The sequence below is a fragment of the Epinephelus lanceolatus genome, chromosome 11 (assembly GCF_041903045.1).
Source record: "Epinephelus lanceolatus isolate andai-2023 chromosome 11, ASM4190304v1, whole genome shotgun sequence".
NCBI classification, from domain to species: Eukaryota; Metazoa; Chordata; class Actinopteri; order Perciformes; family Serranidae; genus Epinephelus; species Epinephelus lanceolatus.
The window spans coordinates 26423389-26449785 of NC_135744.1; the positions used below are offsets into that span (position 1 = coordinate 26423389).

A 26397-nucleotide genomic window follows, 5' to 3' on the forward strand; every position below is an offset into this window, starting at 1 on the left:
AGCCTTTATTGTCCATTGTGTTTTTATGTAGATGCATGTCCTGTCTGGATATGATATGATGTGTTTTAATGTACTTTGTAGTAGAATTTGCAAACCAAAGACAAATTTCTGCCTTTTACATGCAAAAAGTAAACAATAGTTGGTGATATTTGGAACACTGGACGATCCAATTATGACTGGTTAAGTGAGGGGTTTTTTTTGTTTGCCCAGTTTGAATTAAGTGCTTGAATAAATCAGCAGTCACTGGTTGTTGGGCTAACTGTGGTTGGTGGGAAAAAAAATCACTGGAGTCCTTTAGGATTGCAAAGATAAACTGGGAAAGAAACCAAAGCCAGCAGGGCCAAGAGGACAGGTGATCACTGAGTGAGTATTTTTGTCACTTAACACTTTGTTTTGGCCAACAAATAGCTTTTGGCCATTATGCTGATACTACACAGCCTCCAGGCAATGTACAATAAGGCCTGTTTGTCATTGATAAAACTTATTTACCCCAGTGCTTTAGTTGAACAGTGAAGTTATTTCAGACGCTTTTCAGACCCCACCTCCACGTGCTAGGCAGGTTTGGGGAGTATTTGGGAGTTGAGCGTCAGAACCTCAGACATGCAATGCATCCTGGTGCGTCTAGGCACTTAAATAATGGCTGTGCAAGCAGAAACACTCAGCTTCTATGTCAAGACAGAGCACAGTGAGGAATTTATTGCCTCAGTGATGTCATTTACCATCAAAACTGACTGGATATCTACTCAAAATGTGGCGAATTTCTCCTTTAACTTTGAAAATTACCTTGCAATGCTGTTTGTCAGCCAACTTTGTTGGTCATTAGGCGGCTGTACACTTGTAGTTAATGTTCCAACGCACAGACGTTTTGCCCTCAAACCACTTCCATTGTAAACTTATTTCATCCTTTGTGCAAATGTTTAAGGGACAGTATCTTTACCTTCTGAGCCTGGGGCTAGTTTCCAAGGCAGTCAACGCAAGTTTACATGCTTGCAAGTATAAAACACCACAACCGGTACAGCAAGTATGCTAATGTGTCTGATGAGTCTTTGTAATCAGGTGTTGTTGGTGAGCACCTGGTTGCCACTGGGTAAATTCCCATCGATCACAGCTGCTCATTCCCAGTGTGATGCAGGCTATGAAACGTTCTGCTCTCAAGAAAACAAAAGGTATGATCTGAGCTGAAACTGTCATCTGCTGTGATGACTCAGTCAGATGAATCTAAAAGAGCAGACGGACAGCACTTTAGGAAAACACATTTTATTTGGACTTTCAGTAAGTGCTGGATTTCACAGACTGGAACGACAGGAACGCAGATTTAGTTCAGTTTATCAAAATACTTCAGCTTTCCTGAGGGGTCGGGAATGATCTGCGGGAGAGAATAAATTAAGTTAGTGCACAGTTAGTACAGTCGATGACAGAAATAGACTAGAATGTGCTGTAACCAGGCTGTGACTAATGCAGATCCCTGATAACAACCTAGTCTGCTTTGTGTGCATCACAAATGTTGCTTAGAATCTAGTCAGGCAGTGCTCACAGTGGAAGTCCATTTTTCTCAAGTTATTTGTGAGACGTAAATGCTTTTATTATTGCAAAACACACACAATATCATGAGTACCAAGGATCCAAATCAATCACAGCTGCAGGTGATACTCACTGTGTCACTGCCTGGCTTCCATCCTGCCGGACACACTGTCAAAAAACACACATAATGCAGTCAGCAAAACTAAAACAGTTTAAAAAATCCACTGCAAACCAGCTACTGGTATCCAGGTATGTTTAAATGAGCTCCTTGTACCTTCTCCGTGTTTGTCAGTGTACTGGAAGGCCTGCACAAGCCGCAGAGTCTCATCCACAGATCTTCCCACTGGAAGATCGTTCATGGTGATCTGCCTCAAGATGCCTTTGCCATCAATGATGAAGAGTCCCCTGAAAGAGAGACACGGACAGGTGAGATTCAAGTATGACTTACTGTTAGTTGGTTACTGTTGTTGGTTACGGTTGTTTAAATAACCACAGTTTTATCCTACCTGTTTAACATGTTTCTTTTTGCTTTTAAAGCACCTCAGAGTGACATAACAGTGTTTTGTTGAGTTAATTGCCTGTAAAACTTTGATAAAGGCTATAAATGTCAAGCTGTACCTCAGCGTGTGTCCCTGGTCCTCCAGATAGACTCCGTAGTCTTTTGAAATCTGGTGTGTGAGGTCAGACAACAGAGGGATTTTCATTGGTCCGAGTCCGCCCTGCTTCCTGGGTGTATTGATCCTGTTGTTAAGAGGAAATATGAGAAAAAAATAAAGCTCTGTTTCAACTGTAGCTGAATGATTCACACTTTAACACCAGCCTTAACCCCTAAGTATTTAGATCATTTGATTATTACTAGGATTTTATCTGAAGCCAGTAAAGTCTGAGGGCATCTTGCATTCCTACCAGGCCAGGTGGGTGAACTGGGAGTCGACAGAGCAGGCGACCACCTCTGTATTGATGGCTTGGAACTCATGCACGCGATCGCTGAATGCAATGATCTCAGTGGGGCAGACAAATGTGCTGCACAAGAGAGAAAACATTTACATCAAACAGACTCACGTGCAGCTACACCAATAAAGTGTTTACGTAATGTGTGTCTAAGATGTTACTCACAAGTCCAGAGGATAGAAGAAGAAGACAAGGTATTTGCCTTTGTAGTCCGACAGCTTCAGCTCCTTGAATTCCCCATTAATGACGGCCGTTCCCTCCCAGTTTGGTGCAAGCTTTGAAACTTTGCAACAGGAAGAGAAATACATGGATTGATAAAACCAGGAGCTGAAACTGTGATTTAATAACATCTCTGACTTGTGTTTTGACGCAGCAAATGACTAAAAGATTACAGTAGTGCTTTCGTTTTCAAATGGCACACTGAGACTCTCATAATCTTGATTACTCTTACACTTTTAGAGCTACTGATTAAACTCTAATGTACGTTTTGAGGTTAAGGTTGTTCAGTGTATATATAATTAAACTGAATTGTGCAGTATAATTGTCAGAGGCACAGTGCCATTGAAAAGTTGGGCACACTTTCTCATTATAATAACTATGAAAGTGTGTCCAAACTTTTAACTGGTACTTTATATGAATTTACTTTTAATCTTTTATTGTACCTCTACGTCTATATTTTTATCCATAGCATGCCAATACTCACATTTTATTCTGTATTCTTATCCACTTTAATTACTTACTTGTACTTTACTATTCAAAATGTACTTTTTCTCTTTGTTTTTTTTTTGTATCATTTTCCTCTACCTAAATATGTTCTTTGAAATGTTTCTCTCTCTTTTTCTCTATTCTATTACACATACCAGTCCACGGAAATGGAAACAAAGCATTCTGGTTGTGATAAATAAGGCCTGGGCATTAGGCTATATCAATATTATATCAATGCAGAGATATGAGACAAGTTATCGTCTTAGATTTTGGATATCGTAATACTGTAAGCGTTATCTTTTCCTGGTTTTATACTGCATTACAGTAAAGTGATGTAATTGTCTGAACTTACCAGACTGATCTAGCTGCTCTATCAGGATGTCTACAAGTATCAGACAGGGAAATTCAATGCTTTCTAAGACCTCTACAAGACACATTTTAACTAAATTTAGGACAGATTTTTAGACAAATCATGTTTTACTTATTTGAGTATCACAGGTAAGCATCGCAGACAAGTAGTATATATGTGATCTTGTGCAGAGGTAAGTGTTATGTAGGAGTATGGTTATTAGAGTGAGTTATGTCAATCTACATTTTGCCAACAAGAAAGTAAATTGACAGTATTATAGTTTTTTTAAAGATTTATAACATTAGAAATGTGGACTTTACATAGAAAGGCTTAACTCATGTTAAGAAATTTAAAAAATGGATAAATAAAATTAGATAAAATGTTAGCAGTAGTTAAGACTTAACAAATTCAAGTTATTTTAGTGACTTTTAAGGCCTTAATAATAAGGCCTTGTAATATTGAATTTAAGATATTTAGAGACTTTTTAATGACCTGCTGACACCCTGTCTATTATTTGTTAGTTGTTATATCCTCATTACTGCTGATCGATTTTTTTTAATCTCTTTGTGTGAATAGTTTGGGACCAATAGTCAACTCTACAGTATTGTTGCAATATCAGTGGCAGTGTTTGGTAAAACATATCATGATATTTAATTTTCTCCATATCACCCAGCCCTATTATGAATAAATATTTAAATTTTTATGACCCCTCTTGTTTAGTTTTTGCACATCTGAGATAATATTCCATAGTTAGACTTTTCTTCTTCACATTGCTTATGCATTGCAAGTACAAGTTTGTTTCCATTACATGAGCAACATATGGCAAGTGAGCAAGTACAGATCGCATGTCTGCTGGTGCACAAGTTGGCACTGTGGCATGGGGTAAATATCTCCTGATGACACATGACAAACAGAGACTAAACTGTATGAGTGTTACAGATAATGACTAACTCCAACACTTACTTTGCCTACAAGACTGTAATTATGTATTTATCATATGGACTCTGCATGAACACGTGACTTGTATGACTGCATCTACTAGTTTCTGAGTGTTCCTGTTATTTTGTCCAACCCACTGGTGTTATTTGGACCAGTCATGTTTCCAAGGGGCGGAGGGAGGAGCGCAATCCCATGAATTTCACAGAATGACGTGTCCTACAAAAACAGCTGGTTAAAAGTTAGGCCTCATCTGTGACTGAAACACCTTAAACTGTTGTCTGAGTGTTAACCTGTGAGACACAGACAGTCAGATGTGAACACAAGCTGCAGACTGACACCCTCAGTGTGTTTCTATTGTCCTGACAGCAGCAGGATCCGCACACTGAAGCTGCAGCTGCGTTTGTTTGCAAGAACAACAACTGCGCATTCTCATTACGCACACACAAACTATCCGCCTGTGGATAAACTCAGGACACAAACTCACTCTTGGCTTTGCTGAGGTGCAGAGAGTGGTCAGACACAGGCACGCGGAAAGCCTCTCCGGGATAGACGTGTCCTCCCGCGTAGTTGTGACACTGGGAGTTTTTCACATTAGCGCCTTCCTCTGCAGACGTGACTGTGGTGAGGAAGAGGAGGAGAGCGGTGCACAGCGCACGGAAAAGCTCCTTCTTTACATTAATGTGCAAGATAAACTCCATTGTGTCCCTTTGAGAGCACTCAAGCGCTGACTGACACCTCTTGGCAGGATTTGAGAAGGCTTCTTCCGCCTCCTCTTCTTCTTCTTCATCCAGGTTTTGCAGCATCCGGCGTCCTTATTGTTGCATTACTGCCATCTCCTGGAGTTAATTAGCTCCTAATGCCAGATTCCCTCAACACACACTTCTCCCATTGTTGCCAAACTATCCAGAGGTTGTTTCAGTGTTTATATGGAGTAAATTTGGGGAATGGGTTAGAAACAGAAATGAAAGTGTGTAATACACACATTAGATTTTAAAAAAATATTTAAACACAAGATGATTAACAAATATAAACGTGAAGTATGAACACCAAAGTGTATGTGAAATGTGTTTGGGATATCTGGGCAGACAATAGGCCTGTATACAGTTTCTTAATGCTCTGTATATTTAAAAGGGATCTGATAAAAACAACACATTTTTGCTCCTGTTTTGTTTTATAATTCTAAAAAAAGCATTAACTTAATGTTTATGCATTTAATCTCCCAGTACATTTGTGTTTTATAAGTTGGAAAATGACCAAAATAAACTAAATGAAACTCTTCAACCCACTTCCATAAATAAACACAGTTGCCTTGCCATAATTCAACATACCACTTCTTCCTTTTTTAAGTGTGTTTATTGGATTTTTGATATACTTCAAATATTACATGGTACAAAATTGAACATTCACAGTAAGGTATTGTCTTAATATTAACTGTTATGACAGGTCAAGTACTTTTCCAAGGTTCAAAATAAACAGATACGCATGTTGAATGCATATAATACAGAATGTATGGTTTGCAATGCTTTATTACATCATTTTATGAATGCAGATGATTTGATAATCTTCTGCCCATATAGTGCTGGCCTACAACAGCTGTTGTAGATTTGCTTTAACTATGGTGCAGACTTTGACATTGAATATGATGCCAATAAGAGCAACATTATGCTTGTTAGAAGTAAAGAAGACAATTGAATGTCTGAATTCATCTGATCTGGTGCTGCTCTTAAAGTGTGTGATGAGATTAAATATCTTGGTCATTATATTGTCAATTATTTATCTGATGATGAAGATAGCCGCAGACAGTTTTGCAAGTTGTATGCACAAGCTAATATGCTTGCTCTCAAATTTATTGTCTTATTGTTCAGTTGATGTGAAGATAGCTCTTTTTAGAGCATTTTGCACTCCACTGTATACTGCCCTTTTGTGGCGCTCATACAAGTGCTGACGGTCTAAAGGAAAGATATTGCACATAATTTTACATTTTACAATTTTACATTCAAGAAAGTAAGACAAGTAGACTTCTGTAGCCCTATCCCTCTCCAGAAATGTCATAAAACATCCCCATATCTTAACAAAAGTAGAATATTTACCCTTAATCATAGAAGTAAGTTTTTCAAGGGCAATAGAGTGTGACAGTCCAGTAAGCCAGACTTGTAAACTTGGTCTAAATGTAGATTTCCAGTATCTGGCAATGGTGTTTTGCTGGTAATAAGCAGTAGAGTGCCATTTTCTTACCGCTTCCTCCTTAGCTCCTCGTGTCCCTGCTATATATTTCCTTTACCCTGTCAGTACATGATCTCTTTTTAATGGCTGGTTTGGCTTACATTACTGTCCTGTTTTTGTAATGTTGTCATTGTTATCTGTTTTCCCCCTTGCTTCTTTTGTTTTCTCAGTCATTTCTTATATACTTAAACCTGAAATGTTACTTGTATTCCCTTCCCTGCATGTCTGTACTGCATCCATCCACTAAAGGATTTCTAATAGGCATACAGTAAATCACAATGCATCTCGTTTGCAATGTCCTCTGAGCAGCTCAAATGCATATTTTGGTTTTCTTTGTCTCCCAGCATAACTTTAAAACTTTTTATCTTCCTGTAGCCTCATCCCTACACATACAGATATTAATCAGCAACTATTTTTCACTAAAACTATCTGGATTTTCTGTACATGGCAGCAGCTCTGGACACTGGGTGAATTCCTGCATTCAGTATAACATATTTTATATTAAAATTACTTTAAATGCAAAAATATATTTTTTTCTGTGGACAGAAATGACGTCGACATCCTTAAATGTTAAACAGATTCTGTTTGTTAAATTGTTTTTCTATGTTTGCATTTTCTTGTTTTCCAACAGCTGTGCCTTTATTTTTTTCAACACATGGTGGATTTTATTTTGTTAATCACTCACTACTTCTGTTTTCTACTGCAGGCTACACTCTAAAAAGTAAGATAATAAGATAAGATAATTAGTAAGATAGTAAGATAATTTTTACATAATATGTTGCCAAAAATGCACACATTCAACACTCAACCACAATATACAAAGTGGTTTATGGCAAAATGACTCTAAATTATTAAAAATAACAATGGATTTCCTATTGTTTATTGTAAGCAGGTAGTTTTGCAGGTAGTGTTTTGATAGAGTTCATGTACATAGAGAAAGTTTTTTTTATATAATTTCAAATGTAGTGTAGGTATATAATGAACAAAATGTGGTTTTAAGCAGAAAAGTGATGAATTGGCTAATTGTACGAGGCAGGTGTGTTGCTGTGTTAAGAGTTCAGAAAAAGTATCTTACGGAAAGTTTAGGTTAACACTTGTTAGCAATTGTAAAACTATTGATTTTATATAGCAAATTTCACAAATTTGCCTCAAGAGGCTTCACAGTCTGAACAGCATATGACACCCTCTGTCCTTAGACCCTACGTATGGATGAGGAGAATCTCCACAGAGGTGGGATCCCTTTCCCAAGACGGACAGGCAATAAATGTCAATGTGAACAGAACAAGTAAAGTCACAGTATGGACATTAAGAATGACAAAGTAATAGACACATTGTAAATGATTATGAATGTGTATTTTGGACAGTGATTACTACAATATAAAAATATATAACTATACATATTTACATTTATATATACATATATATATGAACAGTATAATAAATAAATAAATAAATAGCTGAATAATAAATAAATAAATAAATAAATAAATAATAAATAAATAATATTTCAGATGCCCTCTATTTCTTGGCCTTCTTTAAGATCTTGTCCAGTGATGATCTTTGGTTTACTGGAATGATCTTTGTCCACGGTTTGATGAAGCCCTTGTGGTCGGCCAATTTTAAGAGGACTATCTGTCCATGGTGCCTGTGGAGGAAGACATATCTCATTTAGCTCAGTATTCAGAAAAATTAAATTATGACTGTGGAAACAGGAGTTACAAGATCACAAGATTGTGCAACATGTTACACTAAATCTAAAGAACTTGATAACTCACCTCACTTCTGGTGCACCATCGACACACATCTTGGAGACAGCAAGAAGGAAGCGCTCTGTGAGTGTCCTTCCTGCTCTCAAGATGCGAGTTGCTCCCAGACTGTCAGCCAGCTGGTGCAGATGTTGAGCCATGCTGCCTCTGACTGCAGCACATCGGTGGCTGAGGAGGGACAAAGACAGGGGAATATGAGACACTATGTTTCATTATCCTATTTAACTTTGCTTTAAGGTTTTTGCTGATAAAATAAACCTCTTCTCTCCTCTTACCTCAGGCCTGCGTTCAAAAGAGCGCTCACAATGCGACCATGGCTGCAGTTGTCTACCAGGGCATCGAGAGCAAGATTAGCCTGCTGGTGAATGAAGGCACTCGTTGCCTGTGCCAGTTTCAGCAGCAAGGCTCGGCCTGTTCCCTCTGCCTCTGGGTCCATGGCCTTTTGGAGGTGAACGTACAGCTCTGCCAAGGTGTCCATTGCTTCACAAGCAACGGCTGAGCGTAAGTTGTTCACCTGTATAGTGAGAATAAACATCATCAGTCAAAGCTGTAGTGTGCACACTCACAGACACATGTTGGCGAATGAAAATGCACAAATATAGATAGAAAGAGGAAAGTGTGTACAATACCTCCACGATGAGAACCAGACATACTTCATGGAGTTTTGTCCTCAGTGTGTCCAGGTGGTGCTGTGCAAGCGCCTGAATGATTTTCAAGCCGTCGATTTTCTTCTCCCTGTATGTTAAAATGTAAAGTATAATTAACCTCTTAAAAGTTACTCTTACCAACATGTACTGGCTCCATATTGATGTGACACTGACTCATGTCAAAGTAGTTGCAACATGACAGACTTAAGATTAAACATTTGTTGAGCTTGTACAACAGACTGCTTTGTGTTGTCGGTGTCTTACCAGTCATTTAAGGAGAGCAGCTTGAAACAGGCAGACAGGCTCTGCACAGGGTTGGTCAACTGCTGTAGCTCCGTCTTCTTGACCTTTTTATCCTTTGCAGCGTTAGGGCTGCAGTCGGTGGTTGTGTCCTTGCCTGGTAAAAAGCAAAACAGTCTTTACTCACATGTCCTGTGTTTCATAGCACTGTACTCACAGTAGCTACTATAATTCTTTACAAAAAATTATAAGAAACCCATGAGTACAGTTCACAGCTTCGACTACAATTATTCAGGATATCAGAACTTACCTGCCACGCTGACGGCTTTTGCGGGACGCAGGGCCACCCCGGGTCGAGTCCCTCGTTTCTTGGCCTGGGGAACTCTTGGAGGGATGGGTGCCAAAAGCGTCTCCACAGGGGTTGCTGTCGGAGCAGGTGCAGGGCGTGTCATGGTAGGTGGTGCAGGGATCCTTTTAGGTGCCGCTGCAGGGGTCATCGTTGGAGCTGCTGGAGGTCGAGGTGAAGGGATGGAGGCGAGCTGGAGGCTTTTCAGTCTCTCCACAAAGGCCTTGACTTTCCCTTTAGCCGATTGTAGCCTACATCCATCGGCTACCTCTTTCTCTGTTAGGGCAAAAAAAGGATCACATAAATTTCGACTGTTCTCATACCCAACGGGTAACTTAGATGTAAGTGTTGTACTTGTAATAGTGTTTTAATATTTGAGTTGATGTCCAATGATTTAGCAAAAAAATCCCATGCTGTATGAGTCTAACAACTGGAAGAAACAGCAGGGGTTCCCACACCTGTCCCTAAAAGAGTTTGTCTTGAGGAACTGACCTGCTCCACTCTGTTTGGCTGAAAGTACAGGCAGACGAGACGTTCTTCTCCTGAACAGTGTGACTGCTCGATGAGGAGGAGGAGGAGGAGTTGTTGGTTCCTCAATCAGAGCGATGGCCCTCAGCTCACTCGGTGTTTTACAATCAACCGAGCTGAGGGAGGAGGTTGGGCTCTGGTCTCCGTCTGCCATTTGAGCCTCCTTACATGCGAGGACAGCCATCTGGCTGCCAAGAAGCACCTTCTCCCAGAAGGAGTCGTCCTCCTCATCCAGACTTCCAGGACTCTGGTGTCTGTCGATGTCCTCAGTGTTCAAACGAGGAACATCTGAACGAGGGGCGATCTTCCTTCTTCGTTGAGGGGATCTGATGCTTCTTTTTGGTAAAGGTGGTGGTCGAGGTGAAGGCCAGGTGACGTCCTGAACGGGGAGGCCCAGTATCCCCAGAACAGCATCATTTCGGGCTTTTGTCGCAGTGCACAGGTTTTCTGCCTGGCGAACTAGCGTAGCCCTCCCTGCCCTCTGGGAGTCCAGGATGCTGGACTCATTGGTCGAGCCATCAGGATTTTGATGTCCACTGTGGCTCCCAGTTTGCTGTGGAAATAAAGTACAACACTATTGAGTAACTTGGTAATTATTGCAGTTGAGATGATCCACTTTGACTCAGTTATGAACAGAAGAAAGGTCAGAGATGACAGTTTTTCTCAATTGTTTCAGCACATTTCCTGAAACTGTAGCTCAACTTCTCAAAACTCTAAACACAAAACTATTCTTTTGAAAACTCAATAAATGTCTTGCAAAATGAAACACTGCACTTAAAACCACATTCCTGCTTCTCAAAACCAATTCTTTCCACCAAAACAAAGCAAAACTTGCAGAATAGTTGATACTGTAACACTGTCAGAGCTCTGAGAATACACAGGTGTTACCTATTTTGACAAAACTCAAAATAACTGAACTGATACTGTAGGTAACATGAGAAACAGCACGGTAAAAATATGATTTAAAATTTCAATTGTAGTGAAAACAATTCAAGTGTAGCAGTCTGGAGTCTTTTTGATGAAACATTAGCTTCAAGTTTTCAGAGCTGGGAGAATATTTGTGTTTTTGTGTGCAAAAGAGTTGATTACTTACACCACCATCCTCGTTGTTCTTGTGGATCCACTTCCGAAATGGGAGGCAGATCTTTGACAAGTTGCAATTCTCCATTACTTTTTCAAAAAAACAACTCAATTGTTCAAAGACGGAACAACTGTGTGTGTAGTCTTCTCTCAGTGAGATCAGTGTGAGACTGACAAGTGCAGGGGGTATTTGTAGAGATTCAGGCAGTCAAAGAGGTTCCGTGTTCTGTTCTAAACTCTCCTGTTCCATTCTGTTCTGTTCTCTGTGCGTGTGTGTGTGTGTGTAATTTACACATATGCAACATAAATATTAGATTTGCATTGTGTATACTATATTTCATCTCAAAACATGGTTCAAGTTGAAGGACAGGAACAACCCTGATCCAGCTCACCTGCACATCTCACCCTCACTTCTGCATATTTTCAGCTCTTTTACATTAATTTCCACTTTCTCTTCAATTTATCCATCTGTTAATCCCTCAGTATGTCATCTCCAATCATATTTTGATGACTCTTTACTATAACCAGATCTAAATAGCTTGAATCAGACATTTACTGCCAAAAATTATTTTAATGGGAGAAAGAGAGAAAGGGTGTTCTGGGGCCTCAAAGGGTAACTTTGGTTTTTCTCAACCTGGATATTATTTTCCCATGTTTTTGTGTCTAAGTAACTAATGGGGACAAAACTAACCACTGGAGGCATTTGTGCACAGTCAATGTACATCCAAATAAAGCTTGTTTTGGTCACTGACAGGTTCAGATTGTTACTATGAGTGTCTGATGATAGAAGGAATCCCTACAGAGACAGAGCTTTGCATTAATGAGTAACATCCTTTTTGTTCAGTTCAGTTTGAACATTAAATATCCTGTTTTTGGACTGTATTCAATTGAACATGGGTCAAAAATGATTTACAAATCATTGCATTCTGTTTTATTTACATTTTACACAGCATCCCAACATCTCTGAACTTTGAGGCAGCTTTTGGGCCTTGTACTATTTCTCAATTCTATCTCATGACAAATTTTCCTTGTTGCACTTTTAAAAACATCACTGTCTACCACATAAAAATGGTATCTTTATAAAACAAACAAAAAATAATAATTTTGTTCAAAACCAGATCAGATTTAAGATAAGATAAGATAAGATAAGATACACCTTTATTGATCCCATAATTGAGAAATTCCAGTGTTACAGCAGTCAAGAGGAAAGAGTCAGATTAAAGATTTCAAATTTAAACTTAAAAACTTAAATAACTAGGCATGCAAATAAGTACATAAATACAAGAGACGGCGATAAATAATAATAACAATAACAATAAAAATAATAATGGGAAGTGGATAATAAGGAGCAGCAGTGAATGAAAATGGCCAGTGGATAAGGTGCAAGTGATTGTATGTGCAAAAACAGCAGACTGCTGTGGTGTCCATAAAGTGTCCATAGTGTCCCTAAAGTGTCCATGGTGCAGTTTACTGTGAGCAGTGCTGGTTATGTAGCCTGACAGCAGCAGGCAGGAAGGACCTGCGATAGCATTCCTTCACACACTTTGGGTGAATCAGTCTATCGCTGAAGGAGCTCTCCAGAGCTTTTATCTCCTCCTGCAGAGGATGGGAGTCATTAGTCCTCAGAGCTTGGCTGTCATCCTCCTGTCTCCCACCACCTGCACAGAGTCCAGAGAGCATCCCAGGACAGAGCTGGCCTTCTTGATCAGCTTGTCCAGTCTCTTCCTATCTGCAGCCGAGACGCTGCTGCCCTAGCAGACTACTCCGTAGAAGATGGCTGATGCCACCACAGTGTCAAAGAAGGTCTTCAGGAGCGCCCCCTGCACTCCAAAAGACCTGAGCCGCCTCAGCAGGTAGAGTCTGCTTTGGCCTTTCCTGTATTGTGCTGTTACGTGATCAGTCCAGTCCAGTTTATTGTTAAGATGAACACCCAGGTACTTATAAGATGTCACCATCTCAATGTCCTTTCCCTGGATGTTCACCGGTGTTGGGGGAAGGAGTCTGCGCCTGCAGAAATCCACCACCAGCTCTTTGGTTTTCCCTGCGTTGATCTGAAGGTGGTTCCTCAGGCACCAGTCCACAAAGTCCTGGCTCAGTTCTCTGTACTCCCTGTTGTCCCCATCTGTGATGAGGCCGACTATGGCAGAGTCGTCAGAGAACTTCTGCAGATGACTGGTGGGGGTGTGGTATGAAAAGTCTGCAGTGTAGAGGGTGAAGAGGAACGGTGCCAGCACCGTCCCCTGCGGGGCCCCCATACTGCAGACAACCAAGTCCGATACACAATCCTGGGTCCTGACATACTGCGGCCGGTCCGTGAGGTAGTCCAGGATCCAGGATGTGAGGTGATTAGCCACCCCTGTGTGCTCCAGTTTGTCCCTCAGAAGTGCAGACTGTATGGTGTTGAAAGCGCTGGAGAAATCAAAGAACATGATTCTCACAGAGCTTCCAGGCTTCTCCAGGTGGGAAAGAGCTCTATGCAGGAGGAAGATGACGGCCTCGTCCACCCCAGTGCCAGGCTGGTAGGCAAACTGCAGTGGGTCCATTGATGGGCCTACTGCGGGGCGGAGACGAGACAGGACCAGACGCTCCAGAGTCTTCATGAGGTGTGATGTTAATGCCACCGGTCTGAAGCTGCTGAAGTCCTTGGGGTGTGGAGTCTTGGGCACAGGTACCACGCAGGATGTCTTCCACAGCTGTGGTACTCTCCCCAGCCTCAGGCTCAGGTTGAAGATGGTTTCAACTATCCCGCACAGTTGGTCTGCGCAGGTCTTCAGGAGCCTGGAGCTGATGCCGTCAGGACCCGCAGCCTCCCTCGTCTTTATCCTCCTCAGCTGATCTCTCACCTGACAGGTAGTGAAGGACAAGCTGGAGCAGGGGGGCTGTGTGCTGGGGGGTGGAGGTGATGAGGTGGGGGGAGGAGTGGGGGTTGTGAGATGTCCGGGGGAGCGGGGGTGGGGGAGGTGTTGAAGCAGTGTGCCAGGAGTGTAGGTGGGGGGGAAGGTGAAGGTGAGGATGAGGGGGGTTGCAGCCGTGATGTCTGGGCCAGGGGAGGGGCAGACTGATCAAATCTGTTGAAGAATAGATTCAGATCATTCACCCACTGCTGGTCACCTCTGGCCTGGGAGTCTGGTTGTTTGCGTCCTGAGATGGTTTTCAGACCTCTCCAGACTCTGCTGACGTCGCTCTGCTGCAGCTGTTCCTCCATCTTCTTTTTGTATCCTTCCTTTCCCCGCCTGATGTTTCTCCATAGCTCCTTCTGCATGGCCTTCAGCTCCTCCTTATTTCCAGAGTTAAAAGCTCTCCGCTTTTCCTTCAGGAGAGCTTTTAACTCTGGAGTAATCCAGGGTTTGGTGTTGGAGAAGCAGCGTACAGTCCTGGTGGGTACAGTGTTTTCCACACAGAAGTTTATGTAGTCCATAATGCATGATGTCATACTGTCAATGTCCTCCCCATGGCAATCGCTGAGTACCTCCCACACAGTGGCCTCAAAGCAGTCTTTCAGGGCCTCCTCGGCCTCCTCAGACCACCTCTTCACAGTGCGGGTGGTTGCTGGTTCTCTCTGCACCAGAGGTTTGTAGACAGGCAGAAGATGAACCAGGTTGTGATCAGCTTTTCCCGGGGGGGGGCAGGGGGATGAGTGGTATGCCTCCTTGGTGTTGGCATAAAATAAATCCAGTGTTTTATTGTCTCTGGTGTGGCAGGAAACATACTGGGTAAAGGTGGGCAGGGTGGTGGATGGACAGGCGTGGTTGAAGTCCCCAGAGATCAGAAGGAGGGCCTGAGGGTGCTGTGTTTGCAGCCTACTTGTAACAGAGTGGAGAATGTCACAAGCAGGCTCAGCTTTAGCAGACGGGGGGACATACGCTGCTACCATAATGACATGAGAAAACTCCCTGGGTAGATAATATGGTCTCATGCCAACAGCCAGCAGCTCAATGTCCCTGCAGCAATGCTGTTCCTTAATAGTGATGTGCCCAGAGTTACACCATCTATCATTCACAAACACAGCCAGCCCTCCTCCTTTCCTCTTACCGCTGCCTTTGCATTTGTCCTATCATGCTGCTGCATAAACAATAAGTAAACATTTTTATTATCATTTCGTCAGGATAACATTAAGAAACGGGGGAGCCTGTGTAGGAATGACCTATCAACACAATGTGTGCATTTGCAATGTGTGTTAAGTGGCAATAAAATATATTTCAGAGGACATGTCTGTACTGTCAACCACATTTATGATGGTCGCACATTCTGATGAATATGTCAGGTATGAAATATTCATCAGAATGAATAACTACAGTATATTCATCACTACAGTAACAGAGGTAGCAGTAGTACTCGGTGGTGTTAACAAACACATAAGGGAATTCATTTTGTGGCTTTTCAACATACCTATAATGGCATGGTCATAAAAGGTATTAAGGTGTAGGCCTGTTCACTGAAGGACAAAGTTTGGACAACTCACCTTACATACAAACGGACAAAGACGAAGAGACAGATACAGTATTTTACAGCTTTTTATTACAGTGGTGCACACATAAAACCAATGTTTCCATGGAGCGTTTCCCTGCGTCATCTGCGACCCTCAATGTAACAGTTTACGACAACAAATACTCACAATGCAGGTATTTTCAGTTGTGTTAAGACAGGAACTGACATTTTAAAGTTTAGTCTGTCTTGTTATTTGATTAAATACTTTTCACATCACATGGAGGAGACCCTTCCCTTCTGGCACCCTTCAAAGGGTTACAGCCACTGTTACACTGTTTGACTGAAGGTTAACATGGCAGCTTGCTGTTAGGAGTATATGCTGATATGCAGGTTGTTTTATTTTGCTACCTGAGGTATCAGTGCAGACATTTTTTCACAACAGTACTTGAGAAGAAAGAAAACAGACTGAAATTCAAAATGTCCATGTATCCCTGTCTTTGAGCCAACGATGTACCAAATATCACAGACATATGCAAGTACACAAGTAGCACACAAAGCTACTAAACCAGCCATCTCCCTTTGATTTGGAAACTTCAGGTGTATAGTGAAGCTTAGCTGCTGAATGCACCCTGACTAAAAGCCATCATGTTTCCATTCGTCACTGTTGCAGGCAATAGATGTTTCAGCTTAAATTGACTGCATTGAGTGTAAATATTTCCACACACGTACATCAGAAATCGAATAAGAACTTCTCCCAATATATGAAAATGAGCAGTTTAGGTTTGCATCTTGAGACTCGTACAAGGCACCTGAGCACCAGAGCATCTGCAAATTTAACACATGAATGTAAACACACTTGCTGAACACGTCCTCAACCGTCTGACTTTTAAACGCACAGAATCAGCTGCTCAGCTTGGAGTGCGCTACAAACATGAGATGACACATTCATCCTCTAAACAACATGAGATCTGCCAGGCACGTGTTTGGTTTGGCAAGATAAATATTTCACCTTTCCCTTGGTATTCCTCACCCTCTCCTGTTTACAGCATATTGACAGAAAAAGAAAAGGGAGACATTATTGAGAGTGTTTAAAGTAACAACATTCTTTACCCTGCTGCCTTTTAAAAAAGGGGTTATATTTTTAAAAAAAGACAAACTGATGTATCACGTACACTTCAGTATAAAGAGTACAAAGCCATTTTTACAGGTCTGTCTCTGAGATGAACAGTGACGGGTGAACATTTGATTTACAGCACCTCAAAAGTGACCAGAGATAATCATCAAACAAGCAAATTTAGAACCGACTTAATATATTTAATTGGGGCCATGTTTATAACACCATGACTTATGCTGTGTTCACAAGCGATCAGGCAGTCGGTAGACGGCAGATGGACAACACAGAAATGAAAGTGAAACGAAACATGAATGCTGATATTTTGTGATGATGATGCCATATTTTTTTCAAAAAATGGAATAAAACATATTAAGCAACATCATTCAAGTTTATTATTTTTTGTAATTTTTCTTTTAATGTCAATTGATGTCCAGATCATACATTTTCACCTTTTGTGAAGAAGCAACATCCAGTTGAAAATCCCGTCATGTGGGACAGCGAAAGTTCAGATATTTAAATCTTGAACGGCAATGCCTTCTACCTTTACCCGTATTCTCTGCCGGCCTCACCTAATTTATGGTTCTGCTCTTCGTTAAAGTGATATCCAGTTTGCCCTCTACCGTCTACGTGATTCCCGTGAACGCCACATTGGTGCTTAATGTTGAGAAAAGCGAATATAATTTAAATACAACAGGTTACACATGTTCTTGAGCTGCCGTCTTAAAATAAAGACAAATAATCAGTTATCAATTCACAACTTTTGTTGACTGTACTTTTTACATTAAGGTGAAGACTTTTAATAATCCAGCAATGTCAAGAAGGTGATTTCGATTACTAAACATGTAGTGAAATCTCTACAGTGTGGTGAGTTGATTAAAAGTTTTTACAAAAAATAGAAATAAATATGGCACAGAAACTCATGAGACTGTGGCAACACTGATGAAGAAATGCACTTTTGGATCACTGAAACCATTTAAAGATTATCAGATTAAAAGTTCTTGTCACTCTTCGTAAGTTTTATTCTCTTTGTGAATATGGTCTCGCTGTTAAACTGTAACAGCATTGAAATTAATTTACTTGCTGATGATTCAAGCTCTGGGTCCGAGGCACTAGTTTATGGTACGTTGTATGATGTGTGCGTATATGTGAGGGGCGGGACGGGGGGATTTATTACTGGGTGGATGACGTGATGAAAAGAGGGGATGAAAAAACTTTAGCTGACAGACTTCAGCTTGGACCATGGGTTTGTTCCGCGCACCTCCAGGGGTGAATCGTTGGAAAATATATGGTTGCACAAATCCTCCAGAGGGGGTTCAGGATCTGTGGTGGCAAACTGGGCAGCATCTTCAATTTCCTTCCTCACTGCCACATCGATATCCTACGGACACAACACAGGTAAGACAGAAAGTTAGAGCAATTTGTGTATGACATTAACAGTACACATGCTACTGAATTACTGCTATTGTTCAATTAGGAAAAATAAATACAGCGAATTGTCTAAGTATTAGTCTGCTACATTAGAACTAGAAAATGTATGGTATAAGAATACTTGATGTGCTCAACCAGGTATATTGCTTGGCCGTGCATGAGACTGTTTGTACTGAAGTGTTTTAAACTGTAACACTTAAACTGGTTGACCAGCACAACTTATTGTTGTTAAATACGGCCACAGTTACTTTAATTTATGAACAATGTTCGCCTTTTTATGGATTCTCTGTTGATTGTAGAGGCATACGAGAAAAACAAAGTTGTCGAAACAAATTCAAGGTAACATGCAGTGAATAATTAATATACAAATGGTTATACAAATGGTAAATGCAACTTGGTGTTTGATAATCCTTGTCAACTACAGTACTTGTGTGTGGTGAGGGTGATGATGATACAGAAGCTGAAACCAGTGAAAGTAACACTCTCCTATGTTCAGACAAAGCACTGCAGCTTTTTGTGTGACCTCCTTAACAATGTCTTTAACCTCAAAAGACGACGGCAGCTCCATGGTTTTCTAAAATGCGAAATTCTGTCACAAACTTGTTATATACTTTAATCACAACCAGCCTATTAAGTGCACTTGACTGGCTCAAGAAACTGACTATAAACCTGAATCTATTTTTACAATACTGTATTGCTTCTGTTTTATAAATGCAACAGCGTACATGTAGGTGTTTTGCACTATGTTGTTTATGTGGTTTGCTGCATTCATGACCACCTCAGGATGTTAGCTTAATAGTTCAGTAGTGTGTGGTTTCAGTTCCATTACCCCAAATATGTTTCGATTCCGGCCATTAAGGGAATCATCACAATAAAATATGCTTCTCTCTCTTTGTGATTTTGTTCTTAATGCATTTTTGGAATAACTACAATCGACTAGCTTGTTAAAAACACATGGCGAGACTCCTGGATTAATGAGGTTTCAAAATATAATGGATGATACCAATATGCAGATTTTTTTTCAGTGGGCAACAGCACTTTTTCATTTTACAAGCTGAAAATATTTTCTACCTTGAGCTCCTCCACGCTGGCCATGTTGTTGCTGAGCATGCGGTCCTTCAGCATGGAGATGGGGTCACTCTTACCACGGACTTCCTGGATCTCCTCACGTGTACGGTAGCTGAGAGGGGAGAGATTGGTGCAGGGATGTTGTAGGGATGCACTAATACAATCATGTTTTTTAGAGCTGACACCAAATCCAAATTCTACAACTTTAAGGGGACATATTATGCTCACTTTACTGTTCATACTTGTATTTTGGGTTTCTATTGTTAACATGCTTTAATTTTCTAAAAACACTACATTTTCCTCATATTGTCTGTGCTGGAACACATGTCTGTAATGCTCCACTTAGTGCCTACCAAAAAATGTCTACTCTGATTGATCAGCGTTTGGAAGCATTTTCTACTGTGAAAAATAACCAAAAAGGCTAAACTAAAATCTTCAGAACTGGACATGTTCCAGCAGGAATATGATCAGACACTGAGGAGAAATTAACAACATCAGCAACCAAGCTTACACGTTTCTCTGACATTAGCATGTAGCTACACGTAGCAGTCTAAGCTATGTAATGTGAATACTTGCAGTAGCGTGTCTGAAACAGATGAACATATAAAGAAATCTGTCACGAGCTGACGTCAGCTTGACTTGACTAGTAGAAAAAATATTGGAAACAAAGTGTTCCCAATGGTCCCAATGGTCTGTGAGCTACATCTGCGGATGTAGCTCACAGGGATTATTTTTACATGCGTCTACATTCAATATTTAAGACTCTGACTATGTTTAATATAAACATCTGACACTGTAACACTATATATGCGACAGAAAATAAGGAAAAGCATAATAGGTCCCCTTTAGGTACTTTTAAATCGTGATCACCAGCAGTACATTACTTTCACTAACCATAATCAGTATAAAGATAATAGAGTAGCGTGTTTACATTTCTCATTAGAAGTTTGAGAAATCCATCCTGTTATATTTAAACCAGCCATTCATCTGCTAAAGCCAATAGCAATGTTAGAGTGTGAGTTCAGTCCATCCCTGGGCTGTGCAAGGCCTCTACGGAGGGGAGGAGGGTACATGAAGACTACTGAGGGACAGTGGTAGAAGCAAGGGGCAGCGGCACAGTGAGGGTAAAATTTGTAGGTCAGATTATTAATAATGCATAAATAGAATTACTACCACATTAATTAAAAAGTGATTAAAAGATAATCAAGAAACACTAAAGGTAAGCAGTTACAGAAAATTATTTGAACTGTTAATAAATTAAAATTTGCAAAGGTCTGTAACTGTGATCATTTACCTGACACCAGGATCGCTCATACTGTGTCCATGATAGCGGTAGGTCTGAAGCTCCATGAGAATGGGACCCTGATGAAAAGCAGAACAAAAATAACTCAGCTGAGACACTGACGACCACGTGTCCTGGTTGATGTAGTTCAGTGTTTCCAACTCACCTTGCCAGCTCGGCAGTGATCCGCTGCAAACTTGGTTGCTTCCCTGACACACAGAACATCCATCCCGTCCACCTAGAAGACAAAAAAATCAACACTGCATCGTATCATGATATTTTGGCAATGTTGTATCAATGCACAGATGCCAAATATCCATTTTTTTAATTATATAAATTCTTTATGTTGTAATACAAATTCAACTTTTGGTAGCCTACTAGAGTAACAATTGCCTTTTCAGTCCACTTAATACATTTTGCTGCAATAAAAATGACTGAAGTGAGATGAACACACTAAAACGTTAACAGATAAAACAGATGCCGACAAAGTTTTCTTTCAGGGACATAATTTGCAGTTGAAAAAAGGTCATATATCACAATATGGCTGCAACTAACCCTTATTGTAATTGCTGATTAATCTGTCGATTATTTTCTCAGTTAAGTGATTTGTTGTTTGGTCTATAAAATGTCAGAAAATGGTGAAAAATGTTGATCGGTGTTTCCCAAAGCCCAAGATGATGTCCTCAAATGTGTTGATTTGTCCACAACCCATAGATATTGAGTTAACTATCATAGAGAAGTAAAGGATCTACAAAATATTCACATTTAAGAAGCTGAAATAAAAAATTTAGAGTTTATTTTCTACAGCAATACTCAAAAATATTAATCAATCATAAAATTAGTTGGCAATGAATTTATTAATGGACAACTAATTGATTAATCATTGCAGCCCTAATCACAATATATCGCAGTATATGTTACCCCAATAATCAGTATACCACAAAATGTTTAAAATCACAAAAATATTGTATCGTGAACTAAGTATCATATCGTGGGGCCTTTGGCAATTCCCACTCCTAGCACTAGGTATGCATCATATTCCATTTCACTTATTTAGTGGTCACTTTTTTTCCAAGGAAATGTCATAATGTTTTTCTAACCCCAGATATCTTGTTCACATTAAAACACAGCTGTGCAATAATATAGAAACAACATATATGTATTCTGTTATAGTCAGTTTTATCAGTGGGGGGAAAAAAGGTTTAAAGACAGAAGTAAGATCAGTACCCGCAGACCAGGAATGAAGTCTCCTCTCTTGTAATAATCCGTGCTGGCAGCAGCTCGCTCCACTGATGTGCCCATGCCATACCTGTTGTTCTCACAGATGAAGATGGCGGGCAGCTTCCAAAGTGCTGCCATGTTGTAGGTTTCAAAAATCTGACCCTGTGAAATAAAAATAAAAAAATGATTTATTTTAAGGTGGCACGAAGACATGTTGGCTCTTTGTTTTGCTGACCTTGTTAACTTAAATTAGAAGTACGTAGCAAAGTAGATATTCTGTTAAAGTCAGTTTATGTAGACAGCTTAGGAAGGGTCTCACACAGTTGCTAGTCCAATGTCCTAATGTTTACAGGCCCCAGATGACCACAGATGAACAGATGCTGATGGAGTACACTAGTAAAATATAAACCATTCATTACTGGAGAAAGAATGTTTCCTACTTTTGAGAGAAGCTGATATCAATCCCATTAAGTAATTACATAAAGCTTGGCCAAAACTGCAGTAATTTCTGTGCCATACCTGATTGGCAGCACCGTCACCATAGAGACAGACACACAGCTCGTCCGTGCCCAAATACTTGCAGGCCAGAGCCACACCCGCACCTAGGGGAACCTGAGGAGAATTCAGAGATGTCTCGGGTTACATTGTGTGAATCTTAACGTATGAAACACTTGTTTAAATATTACAAGAAGCTGCTTCATGAAACACAAACTCTTACAATTGTTTTTTTGATATGTTTGGCACTAACATAAATCAAAAGTCTAGGTGATGCATTGAGCTGAGAGCAACTTATGTCATAAGAAAACACATCATATTAAGAAGTTCTTCTTGGTTTCTTGAATGATATTTCTAACAGCAGCAGGCCGTTATGAAATACACAGGCACAAATAAGTATGTTTCTCACCTTCCTTTAGTACCACTATATTTCCACAATATCAGAAAACACTATCAAAGCAGACCGACAAGTTAAACCTGCATTCAGCCCTTTGAAGACTTATCACAATGACACCAAACTGACAGCATACTGGTCGGACATGGCACAAACACACACAAACTAAATCATGAACTGACCACTTTGCTTTCAAAAAGCCTGCAGTAAACTTTGCTGATATACCTGAGCTCCGACAATCCCATTTCCTCCATAGAAGTTTTTACAGTACATGTGCATAGAGCCTCCTTTGCCCTTTGCAATACCTCCTTTTCTGCCTGTAAATTGAGAACAAAAACATGCATGGGTGTGACATCAGAGGTGAAAGCAATACAAAAGAACTATTTGCATCTCAAAATAAACTGTGATTGGAACTGAAAATGATCTTGAAATTCAAAATTCTCAGCATTGCAAACTCACCGGTGAGCTCAGCCATGATCTCCTTCACAGTCCCTCCTCTGGTGTAAGTGTAGCCGTGGGCGCGGTACGCGGTGATCAGGTGGTCTGTCAAATTAATTCCTGCTTCAATACCAACCGCACAGGCCTCCTATGAGGAGAAAACAAACAGCTTGACATGACGTCTATGTGAGCGTACACGTGTGGACACTTCCCAATCTAGGCAAACTTTACTTTTCTGCCATTTAATATTCTTCCCACAGCAGCACATATACATAATTTCTATAATACTGAAGTCAAACTCTGAACTCAAATTCTTAATGCACAGTATAGAAAATAATTATAGCGCACTCCACCTGTCCGTCATACAAGTGGCAAAATCCTCTGATGATCTTCTGCTTGTACAGCTGATCTGCTTTGAGCTCCATACGCCTCATGGTCTGCATGACGCGGTAGTACTGCAGACCCTCATCACGAGTCATCACCACCTGAGTGGCGGGACCCTCATCCAGTTTGTGGAGGTCACATTTCTGAAAGGGAGAAAACACCCATAATAACACACAAACTGCCTCACGCATGGATCTGTTTAGCAGAAAATGCAACTTGGTGTTTGAAGCTTACCTTTATTTCAAAAGAAGCCTCGGTTGTGAAGTCAGAATATGTGCGTGCTGACATGACCACTGCAGCTCCCTGCCATGAGAGAGAGAAGGAGTTTAAAAACAAACAAACAAATCTGCTCAGGTTTGATATTGACAGAGACGCAGTGCCTGCTTTTCTGTTTGTTTTTCTACAAATCCTTTTTTTCCCATTTAACAAAATAAGTCATACACTGTCATTCATTAAATGTTGTCTAAACACAAGCAGCTATACAACAGCTTTGTCCAAAGAAAATAGTCTAAACTTGGCAAAGTATCTATTAAATATGACCGAAAGTAAGTAAACAACATTAATAATCAGTATTAGCTTTCACTGCTTGACAAGTTTTGACACTGTGTTGACACCAAAGTGCACTGGGGTTCGATTCCCACACCTAAAATCTGCTACTGTTTAGTAAGACATAATATTTGGGTAACCAGCAGAGCATAAATAGACACTGCTTCTGACAGAACACATGCAAAGGTGTTAGTTGCAAATAAAAGTCCTATATAATATTACTAATAGACCTATGCATATTCAACTCCAGTCAGTTTTGGATAACATACAGTAGAGAGTTACACAATACCTGTCTTGCCCAAATTGCAACAATCTCAACACAGTGAAATACCTATAATTACATAATTATAAACTTGTCTTCTCAAGTTTATTTCCTATTCAGTCCACAGTCCAGCCCAAATGCTGGGCAACCAACTCCAGTGGTTAGTCATCATGGTGTTAAATCATATTATAGTTACTTTATGTAACTGAATGAAACCATTTGACAGTTTATTAGGAAGCCCTCCCCCCCCCATCTGACAGGAGGAGTTTACATAGAAGTTACTAATGCTAACTTAGCTGCCAATTTTGATTCACTGCACCCAGTGTGAAAACACAGCCCCGACTCCATAATGACAACAAAAGAGCTTAATAACACGAAATGCATGGAAAATAAATAACTGGGTCTCTCTTTACCAAAACACTGAAGCTGTCATAAGGAGTTTAGGTTTTGTGCAGACTGTGACATTTTTATTAGCTGTGTTAGCCAAACAAGCTATCACTCGGCCTGACAAGGTCAGAACAGCGACAACAGTCAAGTTTTGGGTAAAAGTTGGCGGTCTTAGAGGCAGACTGTAATGATGTGTGTGGCTGAAACCGCCCATAGTTTAAATTCTGTTTACTTACATTTCTCTGAGCGCAAGCCCTCAGCACGTTAGAGATATTGGTCAGCATCTTTACCGAGCTAGCTCACCACAGACCCGACACCGCACGGCTCCGTCCTTCTGTCAGGCTCTGTCCTTCCGGCTCCGTTCACTCTTCTTCTTCTCTGTCTTCAATAACGGCAGAAAAAAAAACCTCTGCTGCTACCACTCCCCCCTGTGGCCAGTATGTGACAACACATGTATGAAAGAATAGATTTAAATAAATAACCAAATAAATAATCAATAATAACAAAAAACAACAACAGCAATAGTAATAATAATAATAATAATAATAATAATTTGCCTTTATCAACCTGTTTTTTTATTTAAATGTTTTTTTGTTTTCTTTTACTCTGAATTAAAATCCATTATGTAGGTTTTGATTAGATTTTCATTTGGATCTCTTTTGGCTAATCTTACCTCTAACCCTAACCCTAACCCTAACCCTATCTTACACATTTAATAAGGGTAACAAATTACAAAATATTTTTTATGATATACAGGCAATGCATGAACAAATAGTATTTTTGTTCGCCAATGCTACATGGTGACTTTACTTCAATTAGACCCCAAAGAGATTGTACTCCCTGTTGAACTGTTAAAACCTTAATCCTAATAGACTCATTTGGGATTTGTGTAAAAACAACTGTCTACGTCAATCACAGAAGCACAAATCCATTAAATTTAATCATGTTTTACAGCTGGTATCTCTGTCACTCCAGACAGATGTAATGTTTAGGGTACAACTGAAACATGTAGTGACTTAAAAATCGTGTTCATAAGAAAGTCTCACAAAATTTGTGTGAAGTGAAGCATTAAAAGAGCTATATGTAAGAAATCTAAAGCAAATAGTCATAAAATCCTCCTAATATGTCACAGAGACTAAGGAATAATGTTCATATAACATACTGATCTCACTGACAACAATAGTACAGCCAGAATATTCGCATTTAAAGAAATATTTCACGGTCCGCAAATCATGTTTATGTTTTGAATTTGTGTTTTGGCCTGTTGCGCCACCCACCGCCGTCTACCAGTCATGCAGTCAGTAGAGTCTCAGCATCAGTTACAGTTATGACTGAGCTACAGCAGCACGGCAAGCAGCATTAGCAGTGTCCCGGTACATAGCATTAGCAGCCAGCTCCTCTGCTGTATCCCTTCAGCAGCGTTAGCAGCAGAGAAGCTGGACTTGCTTGAACAGTCCGCTGGAAAACAAATCAGTCTCCAGCGTGTCACTGTCCAGCAACCTCGAATCTGTAGGGGAGGGGGGGCGGACACGACTCGCGGCAGTATTTTGAATTTGAGTGCAGTAACCGTTTTGGCCACATTCTTACATACAGCGCCTTTAAGATGATAGATCGAGTTGTTAAAGAGGACCCAAGTCCTCGAAGGGAGCTCAACC

At 40.3% G+C, this 26397-nt stretch overlaps 3 protein-coding genes across 3 annotated transcripts; all 3 read right to left on the reverse strand.

The window, feature by feature from the left end:
* Nucleotides 1-1241: 1241 nt before the first annotated feature.
* On the reverse strand, nt 1242-5299 carry prdx4 (peroxiredoxin 4). Its single transcript, XM_033635629.2, has 7 exons — nt 4950-5299; nt 2638-2755; nt 2428-2544; nt 2140-2262; nt 1796-1926; nt 1655-1689; nt 1242-1366 (listed from the first exon to the last, which is right to left on the reverse strand). The coding sequence occupies exons 1-7, from the start codon at nt 5266-5268 to the stop codon at nt 1316-1318; spliced, it is 894 nt and encodes a 297-aa protein (XP_033491520.2). The 5' UTR covers nt 5269-5299; the 3' UTR covers nt 1242-1315.
* Nucleotides 5300-8206: 2907 nt separating this feature from the next.
* LOC117269794 (uncharacterized) lies at nt 8207-15169 on the reverse strand. The gene is made up of 10 exons (XM_033647113.2): nt 15100-15169; nt 14465-14904; nt 10180-10768; nt 9824-9963; nt 9652-9751; nt 9366-9498; nt 9084-9189; nt 8730-8968; nt 8464-8622; nt 8207-8333 (listed from the first exon to the last, which is right to left on the reverse strand). The coding sequence occupies exons 1-10, from the start codon at nt 15167-15169 to the stop codon at nt 8207-8209; spliced, it is 2103 nt and encodes a 700-aa protein (XP_033503004.2).
* A 624-nt stretch (nt 15170-15793) lies between these two features.
* Nucleotides 15794-25117, reverse strand: pdha1a (pyruvate dehydrogenase E1 subunit alpha 1a). Its single transcript, XM_033649375.2, has 11 exons — nt 24979-25117; nt 23782-23850; nt 23517-23690; nt 23185-23311; nt 22951-23042; nt 22356-22448; nt 21843-21998; nt 20782-20853; nt 20628-20695; nt 19337-19445; nt 15794-18215 (listed from the first exon to the last, which is right to left on the reverse strand). Exons 1-11 carry the CDS (start codon nt 25024-25026, stop codon nt 18051-18053), a joined length of 1173 nt encoding a protein of 390 aa, XP_033505266.1. The 5' UTR covers nt 25027-25117; the 3' UTR covers nt 15794-18050.
* Between the last annotated feature and the right edge of the window lie 1280 nt (nt 25118-26397).